The sequence below is a fragment of the Plutella xylostella genome, chromosome 22 (assembly GCF_932276165.1).
Source record: "Plutella xylostella chromosome 22, ilPluXylo3.1, whole genome shotgun sequence".
Taxonomy (NCBI): Eukaryota; Metazoa; Arthropoda; class Insecta; order Lepidoptera; family Plutellidae; genus Plutella; species Plutella xylostella.
The window spans coordinates 4603015-4612552 of record NC_064002.1 but is presented as its reverse complement, the minus strand read 5'-3'; the positions used below and the strand labels follow the sequence as shown (position 1 = coordinate 4612552).

At 36.7% G+C, this 9538-nt stretch overlaps 1 protein-coding gene across 1 annotated transcript; it reads right to left on the bottom strand.

Annotated features, from left to right (window-relative positions):
* Window positions 1-6176: 6176 nt before the first annotated feature.
* Window positions 6177-7672, bottom strand: LOC119694908 (dnaJ homolog subfamily B member 13). Its single transcript, XM_048629179.1, has 2 exons — window positions 7035-7672; window positions 6177-6810 (listed from the first exon to the last, which is right to left on the bottom strand). Exons 1-2 carry the CDS (start codon window positions 7598-7600, stop codon window positions 6381-6383), a joined length of 996 nt encoding a protein of 331 aa, XP_048485136.1. The 5' UTR covers window positions 7601-7672; the 3' UTR covers window positions 6177-6380.
* Between the last annotated feature and the right edge of the window lie 1866 nt (window positions 7673-9538).

Below are 9538 nucleotides of genomic sequence, written 5' to 3'. Positions count from 1 at the left end.
TATTTTTATTTGCCTGGATCTTTTGCTATGTTTTAAGAAAATAATCGATAAAGTTCAAATTTTATGAATCCATTTCGTTGCAATATCTGGGGTTTTTAACGTTGTTGAACCCCGAATTTGTTGGTATTTTCAATACTTATTCAAATATACATTTATGCACACATATAAATACTGGAGTGTTTTTATTTTAAATGCTTGCTGTATGCGACCGTTATACATTATACACAAGCTAATTATAAAAGGCAAAGTCGTTAAAACAAAGTTAGTTCCGTCCCATGAATAATATAAGCAGCTGTTTATAACATTAATTTATGGTCCAAGTTTCGGCCCCCCTTAACTGAAAACTTATGGAGAGTATAAAAAGTGGATTTCATATTATTTTGCCATGTTTTATGTATGTTCGTTTTAATTGTTCTAACGTTTGCGTTTACAGTAATGTTTCTGGATCACGCAATACACAATAACTTCATTCTCATTATATGGTGTAGATATATAATACTCATTTACTGACACAATAGAAGAAGAAGGATGGCTTGAAGAAATTGTTTTTTGGCAATATGGCCCGTGTATGCTTATGCTGTGTTTTTCATTTTGTTCTTTATTTAAACATTATTGATACATTTTTGGTAATGCTTTGTGTACAAAAAAGTGTTAAAATAAAATAAGTACAAGTATTAGATAATATTATAATTATTAATAATCTATAATATATCATAACATCACATCACTATAATATGTATATGTCGCAGGCATCTGGTTTAATCTCCTGTTTGATTGAACCACTAGCCCGTTCATTGGATGGCGCTATTCAGTTGTATGACTAAAGGACAACTCGTCAAGTCGTTGATTGTAACGTTCGACGTCTTTACTGAACGTCATTCAGCGGAGTCGTTGAATGGGATATAGTATAGCAACTTTGTAATGTCTGGTTAGGGTGAACATGACCAGACAAGAGTCAACAAAAAGACTATGTTACAAAGCTCTTATCTCACAAATTAACTAAACAATAACAATAAACGTACCTTCATATTGTTGTTTATAACTATCCAGTTACGCCACAATTTTTTCTTTGAAACCATCCGCCCGCGGCTTAATAATAGGTAAATCCATGTTGTCACACTATTTTAACACAAATAACGCACTTTAAAGCTAATTTATTTGCAAAAAACTAACAATATAGGTGCTTTTTGTGTCAGCTGTTAGCTGTTAGACGCCATATCTGTTTTGTTCACCACCTGACTGATTTTAAGTCAGCTAACTAGTTGGACGTTTTGTGACGCTTGTGCAATCAACGTTCGGCCTAGTCATACAACTAAGCAGCGTCATCCAATGAACGGGCTAGCGGTTCAATCAAACAGGAGATTAAACCAGATGCCTGCGACATATATACGTAGAGGATATCTAGCCCAGAGGACTAGACATGGAATTTAACACGAGCTGCACATGATACATTCAAATTTCAAAAATGGTCACGTCAATCCGATAGTTGTAGTCCAAAAAATATTCGGAATGCCTAAACCTATACCAAAAAACTAAATATAATATTTATTATTGTTAAATTGCTGTCATTCTAAAGTTAAGTTTAATCCCATGAGATAAGGGAAACTACGTTATGGTTAAGCTAGAGTGCCCCTTGACAGTCACAATATAAAACAATCACTATATTAAACGCTATATTTACTTTTAAAACAATATTAAATAATATTAAAAAGAAACCCTTCTTGTAGCCACGCCAAAATATAAGTTTTGGAGAATTTCATACTAGAACATATTTCAGGGCAGATTCGCGAACATAAGTGCTGCATTAACTTTTTATTACTTTACAAGTATCTAGGAATACCGTGAATACAGCTTTGAGCTAAGCTTGCGATATTTTAGTTAAAATGCACGAGCTTGCTGCTAGGAATATAATATTATTATTCTTAATAAATCTTTGTAAGTCGTCCAAGCTCCAAGACAACTACTAGACACAGGTAGCCACTCTAAACAACTTTTGTTCTATGACTGGACAAATAACTCTCCAATTCCTATAAAAAATGGTTGGATGAGGAAGGCCGAGGACCGAGTGTTGTGGCGCTCCATGGGAGAGGCCTATGTCCAGCAGTGGATGATACCTTAAAATGGAGAAGCAACAAAGTGTTTCGCAAATTTTATGAACTTCATCATCAAAACTTGTTTAAAAATATAAATACCAGTCCTGTTTTTGTCAGTTGTAAAAGTTTATCAGAAATAGCATGGATATTTTAAGCCAAAAACTCTTTTAACGCCACCGGGTTGAACTAGGCTAGTTTAATTAAAGACTATCGAATCGATATATTCGTTTCTCACACGACTGGCGTTTACTAATGGTCGGTCGGAATGATCATTAAGGATGTTTGTAATCCGATTTCAATCGTTAGCCCGGGTGTTCTCTAACAATTGTTTTGTGTAGAAACATGTGGCACTCTATGAAATTTATACTACCGTATCACTTTTGCAATAGATAATCCTTAAGGATTGTAAGGATCTCTAGAGAGAAGTTAACTCAAAACCAGGCCAGAACTATCAAGTTAAATAGCTCTGCAATCGGACATAACTTGTATGCAACTGAAAGATGTTTAAAAATTCAATCATTTGTTGGTATTTAGTTTTTGCTTTCAAACACGCACTCACGCCTTGTACTAATGTACTCCCTTGCGGGGTAGGCAGAGGTGCATTGCTGCACCCACTTTTCGCCAGAGTGTTATGTTAGTCCCAATGTAATAGGGGGCGGGCCTATTGCCATTTTACGGGCACATCCAAGACCCGAGAACAAATATCTGTGTTTAAACAAATATCTGCCCCAGCCGGGAATCGAACCCGGGACCATCGGTTCAGTAGTCAGGGTCACTAACCACTACGCCATTCGGTCGTCATATTCGGTCGTGTTTTTGCTTTCATTAAATACAATATTCTTTTAGACAACTCACTAGGCCGCAAGTCTGCAAAACTTTATAGGTTTCAATATGGTAACTGGTTTTAAACACAAAGAAATGACATATTTTTTTGAATTGAAATAAACGAATGCAAATTCTATGCAACATAAGCTGTTGATGTGATAAAATACTATTAAAAAGGGCTACGTTTTTTCATCCAACATATTTTTAAAGAGAATTATTGAATTCAGCTTGAGAATAAATGATCAACCATAAAAATAAATAAGTTTACAATTATTATAGACATTAATTTTTATATAAACCATAGCACCTGGGTGAGTGATCGTTGTTATCTTTTAATTACGGCACATGCTGTAAAAAAACGAACTGAACATGAATTTAACTTATTACATAATAAACTAGTGAATAAGTAAAATTTATGTTCAGTTCATGCTCTGTTAAAGGTTTTAATTTTGGAATACAATACTTTTCATTATTCTGCTCACAACAGTCTCCGACCAAATATATTTTAAAAATCTTATTCTTTAGAAAAACAACAAGAATCCGTCGTCGCCGTCCATCTTGAATTTTCTTTTTATTTTTATCCGTTGCTTAATTTCCTGTACACAAGAAACGTCAAGATGACACGGAAAGGGGATAGAAGCGAATGCCCTGTATCCAGGTTGAATGTAAATGAGTATAATACACACCATTCGCTTTCAGCATGTCCCCTCGGTTAACACAGCTGCACATAATCTTAACTCCTGAAACAAGGTATTAGAGTCAAATTTTGTTTTACTGTTGAGGTGCACTGTATGAACTTTACAGGACAAGTTTGAGTGAATGATGCGTACGATCAGTGGCCTACAGTCTTGTCGCTGTTGAATACCAAATGTTGGGCTGGAGGTTAACGAATTAACATGGCAGTCGAAACGTCAACGTGATGCAAATTTGTTTCGTATTGCTACTAGAAATAGAAGTAAGTGTTTGTAAATTTGCTTACAGGTTTACTCTTCAATACCAACTACAAGGTATCGTATAATACACATAAATTTCTAAGATGCATGTATGCAATTCCAAATGCATGACAGAAAGAAAACTTCTTATTCTCAATCATGGACTTTTGTTTAGTTCTAGTAGTAGTTTTAGTTAGTTAGGAAATAAAATCCACCCTCTACACTGGTAGAGGTAGGTTTGGTATTATTTATTTTTATTTGTAGTAATGTACGGTGGCCTGCGCCTAAAAGTATACAGGCGGAGTTTTTAATATAGCGATCCCTGATGATGAAGGGCCAACTACATCTGTTATAAATCCGGGGACGTGTTGTGTGTGATGTGTGTAGCAGTGGTGTTTATGTAGATGTGCTTGACCAGCATGTGAGCTTGAGATCGCTATTTTAAAAACTCCGCCTGTATACTTTTAGGCGCAGGCCACCGTACCTACCCGACATACTGACCTGTTGTCGGATAGTCGACTGATACTCGTATATTTCATACTGTATATTGTACTCATAGGTACACCATTATTGTTCACATGGTGGAAAAAATTGTTGGGCACTGGAGGGAGACTACATAAACATTTACAATTATAAATAATATCCTCCTTTTTTCGAAGTCGGTTAGAAATAAATATAATCGCCGAATTTCAAACAAATAACTTCAAGTTCATACATTTAAGATAATCTATCGACGTTCCGATATAAACGTATTTTAATAAACGCTAATTTATTCAATAAAAATCTCTTGGTAGTGGGCCATCACCGACCGACTGAAAATGGAATATTGATGAAAACGAAATTGATATCAGAATTACCATTTTACTCTCACTGTTAAATTTTCGTTTGGTTTTGCTTTTGATTTTATTTTATTGAAGTCGTTGTCAAGACTATCGATTCAAGCTACACGTACCTACTCATTTTACTAATTATATTACAACCACGAACTTCGCCTCGTAAAAAGCTCTCCCGTGAGAATTCCGGGATATAAGATCAACACCTTATTCTGCATAATTTATTTGTATGAATGGTTTATAGAACTCATGCTGTATACGCTCCCTTATACAAATGGCCTAACCTTATGAAAGAACCTAATTAAAGATATAGTTCGGTAAAAGTGATAAAAACCTCTTTCATTATCGCTTCGAAGATTTCCTTGTAACACTCAATCGTAAATTACACCCTTATGTTACAAAATTAAGGGTTCCGACCAAGGACTTAACATGGCGAAATGATTACGGTCACGATTTATGTATGGGCTTTTAATATTTGAGGGTAGAAGGCCGAAACAATTTGTTGGTATATTAATACTGAGATCATTATTTGCTGCTAAGCTTTCTGACGGTTTACATGAATTTATGGATCTAATAGGTATGTACTTACACGCGAGGGTACGGCTTGTGATTTGATTTATCAGTCAGTAAATTTGGCGTAGGAGGAATATTTTTTATAATCCTAAGAATATTTTAAAACATACCTCGTTATAACAATTTATTCAATTGACTTTCCTTACAATACTCCTTACTTAGTGAGGCATCGTGTCGAGTAAGTCTGGCGAAGGATAGTGTGAAATATGGCGGATGATGTTGTGATGATAAAACACTGGGGTGAAAGATTTACATAAGTAGGTAGTAACATAAGTAGGACCACATACCTAGGCTGATAGCTCACCTATATTTTCCAAGCAGTAAGCTTATAATTCAAAAACAAATCAAATTGTGTACTTGGCCGATTCATATCAAATATGCGGTGCCATCCTTATATTCATCTGTATTTCACAAACTGAAAATCAAACGACATCTGAGGGACAAATTTCCTAATGTAGCTTCACTTTAATTCAATTATTTCCCTACCGTCCGTGCTTTTGAATCAGCCCGCGTTATTACAGCAAACTGTGTCTCCAGGGCAAATAAGATTGCACGAACACGTATAGAACCGAGGTAAGTAAATGTCGAGTGCGAGTGAGTTACAAAAGTTTTACAAGTTCACAGATAACAAAGAGTCGGCGTACCGGCGTACCTACGTGAGGCTCGGACCAGCACGCTTGCTGATTTATGCGAAAACTTTACTCTTAAACGTTTTAAATAAACCTCTGTGGAGGTTATAATGTCAGTTTTAATAATGCTAGATTGTTTTAGAACGGATGTGGCAGACTTAATTTTCTTTGCCGAATTTGCGGCGGTAAGTTGAATTTTATTTAAAATAATATGCTGTTCATAAAAATAAAGACTAAAATTGTATTGCCATGCCTTAAAGCTTTATGTTTAGTATGGAAAAGTACAAGAAAAATCTTTCAAATATTTTATTTCCAAAGAAAGATAAGAATATAAATAAATCTAATTATATACATAGGAAGTGTAATTTTATTACTTGAGACGGCCGTCAAGACAACAAACTGTCTCGGCTATAATAATATTCGCAACAACAAAAAAAGATATCCAAATAATCCACCCGGTTTGAACAAAGGTACCAGATAAAGGATTCTCAAATCTCAATCAGTTTCCAGTGTACCACACTTCAACTTCTTAAACTTCTCAGCTTCTTTCTCACTGACCTCAAACGCATCCGCAAACACGTCCTTCGCTCGCTTCGAGAGATATTTAGGAAACTCTAAATGGAACCTTATTATCAGATTCCCTTTAGCCTTAGTCGGGCACGGTAGGAGAGGCAACCCCTCGTCTTCTACCACCTTTTCATAAGTCGGAGTGATGACGTCAGTAACATGAACGCGTAGGGTTCGATCGTCTAATGTTTTCAGAGTTATGGTCAGGCCGCATAGTGCTTCTTCTAAGGACACAGTTCGGACGGTCAGTAAGTCACTTAGTCCTTGTCTTACGTATGTATCGTGTGGACGGTCTTCGGTCACGAATACCACATCAGCCGGTATTCTGGTGGGTCCTTGATCACCCTCCTCTTTGAACCTAGAATAAGAAGAAATGCTGGCAGCTAAAAAAAGTAATGTTCTAAAGCTGAATTTTCGCCCTTCTGGGTTGTAGAGCAATGGAACTCTTTCGTAATAATTACAAGGTTTTAGACTTGTACGAAAAAGAAAGAAAGAAAGAAAGAAAGATACATTTATTTGACACACTGAGACAGAATAAGACAGAAAATGAAAGAAAGGAAGAAAAAATCACTATAAACTTACCTTATCTCAGTATTAGGGTAAATCCCAGGCTTGATAGGAATAGACAACACTTTTTCCCTCAATTTCAGTTCAGAACACGTTTCGTCGGTAAACACCAATCTCTGTATCTTCATCTTCTTCATACCACCTTTGTAGACTTCTTCAAGAGACAAAGCCAGAGGTCTAATGATTTCTGGGTCCTTATCCTTGTATCCTTTGGATAAATTGCCCTGGGATGCATTCTCGTAGTTGTCTAGAAGGTCAGCGTAAGGGTTTGAGGTTCCAAAAAACTCGTGATAAGTCCTGAGTGGCTCTCCATGGTATGTGTAGGGTTGTATGTATTCCTGCGGCCCTGGTACTCCTTTTTTGAGCCCCTCTTCCCCGTATTGGTCGAAGACTGCTCGTAGCTTGTGGTCTACCAGGACCTCATAGGCTTCAGCTATGAGGGCGAAGATTTGTGTCATGTTTTCGTCATTCCCGTATCGTTCAGGGTTGTATTTGAGCGCGAGGCGCCGGTATGCCTTCTTTATCTCGTCCTGGGTGCAGTTTCTCTTGACTGATAGTATGCCATAGTAGTCGAAACCCATGTTTTTGTGATAATTAGCTGTAATTGGAGATTTCTAGGGTAAAGGGAAAAAGTACTAGTAGTCTTTGGTACTGTTGTGATGTCAAAGTGACAGACACAGCCAAATTATTGTCAAGCAAGCCATAGAGTAAAAGCCGTTATTATTCTGAGGTCTATTAAAGAACCTCTGGCTCTATAATCCTAAGCGATGAGCAAATGATAATGATACATTTTATAAATGTTATAGCCGCTGCCGCTGTTTGAAAAGCGGCTACAATATTTAAAAATTAACCAATAAAAAATGTGGAACTTTTTCATTCTTTGTTTTCTTGATTATGTATCTATATTCATTTCACACCAAATAGGACGAACATGAAGTGTATATGGCTATCAAGATTATTTATCAAGACTGGAACTATAATTATTATCGCTATTAACCTACATAGCCACATTATAGCTAGGTATTATGACAAGTTCAACTAAAGTTGCGGCATTGTGTATTGAATTTGATTCTGCGGATTCCAACTACTTCGAGTTGAGATCTAGTTTAGCTAAATAAGTTTGCCTATAGGAAGTTGCTCTTCGAATGTGTAATACCTACGATGGAATTTCAAGGACCATGCATCCCGATCACTTTGTACAAGCAAAGGCAACCGAACCGCGCGACCACAGGGAACAGGAGAAACTACATAACATAAATTGAGACTTGCGTGACTATGTCAGTTTTAAGTTGCAATATTATGATTAAAAAAATCGTTGAAAAAATACGTGGTCAGTGGTTAAAAAACTTACGCGCCACTGACCACTGACTACGCGGAAGAATATAAAATACTAACACACAATGAAACCGCACTCGCAAAACTTATTCAAACTCACCATCTGTACTCTAACCAACTCTACTCTGCCGGTTTACTCTCAAAAGAGCCAACTGGAGAAGTTTGTCTGACGGTGCAACCGAACGAATGTCGCCAAGAAGTCGTTTGAATAAAGTTCCCTTACTGATTTATGTGCAAACTTACCCCCACATGGAGATGTGTCTCTGTGTTTCGGTTATTCTTTCTTGTTGGCGTTTTGCGTCCTTGGAGTATGCGATAGCAAGGATAGCAATGTCGTATTGAGAAGAAACATTGTCAAATCGTGTTTATAAAATCTATGTTTCCTTCGACTGATAGCAGTCCCAAGCAGTCCCAGGTGCTTATGTACTTAAAAGAAGGGGTCAAGCTTAGTTTACTGAAAAACTTTATGGCAAATGAATAAACGTTTTTGTATTTGTATATTTTTTTGTATTTTGTAAGGATAGATGATAGCCTGTAGCACAGGGCGCTGTTAAGACGTGACAAGAGTTCTCCGTCGCCCTCGCTCTTGATGCTGCGCGATGTGAGTGAGTGCGATGCAAAACTCTTGTCACGTCTTAAATGCGCCCCGTACAAGTCAATGTATCACCAATCGTGATAAACATGTCGGAAGTTGAACGTGCATTAAACAAGTTCAACTACGTCGATAAAAAAAAGCTGTGCAATCGGTCACTACCGCTGACACATGCCATTCTCCAAAGCACATTTACTTGTAAGTTTGTAGAAGTAATACAAGGCGTGAGCATGACTGTATGTATAATGTTCTATAAATGTATTATACTTAGGTTATTCCTTTTGAGTAAAGTAAATTAAAGGTCAGAGCTCAATATTCAGCGAGGTTCATTTCCTTCTGTCACACGTTACAAATAGCAATTAAAATGTTATTTACAATATATAAACGACACGCGAACACCCAATCACCAGTCTTAACAGTCACAACCGTATTCTAGACTCTTCATGCGATACTCTTGACAGAAAGGTTATACAAAATCATCATCATCATCATCATCAAATTTTGATATCCATAGTCCCCTGTTCATTTATTTATTTATGGGGGTAAATAGACGTCTTTTCATCCAGAATTTCTATCCTGAGCTGCTGTCATC

Excerpts from the sequence above, each read along its gene's own strand:
- LOC119694908 (XM_048629179.1), bottom strand. The coding sequence starts at position 7,600 with ATGGGTTTCGACTACTATGGCATACTATCAGTCAAGAGAAACTGCACC. Across the intron at positions 6,811-7,034 it reads TACCCTAATACTGAGATAAG|GTTCAAAGAGGAGGGTGATC; the intron begins GTAAGTTTATAG and ends TTCTTATTCTAG.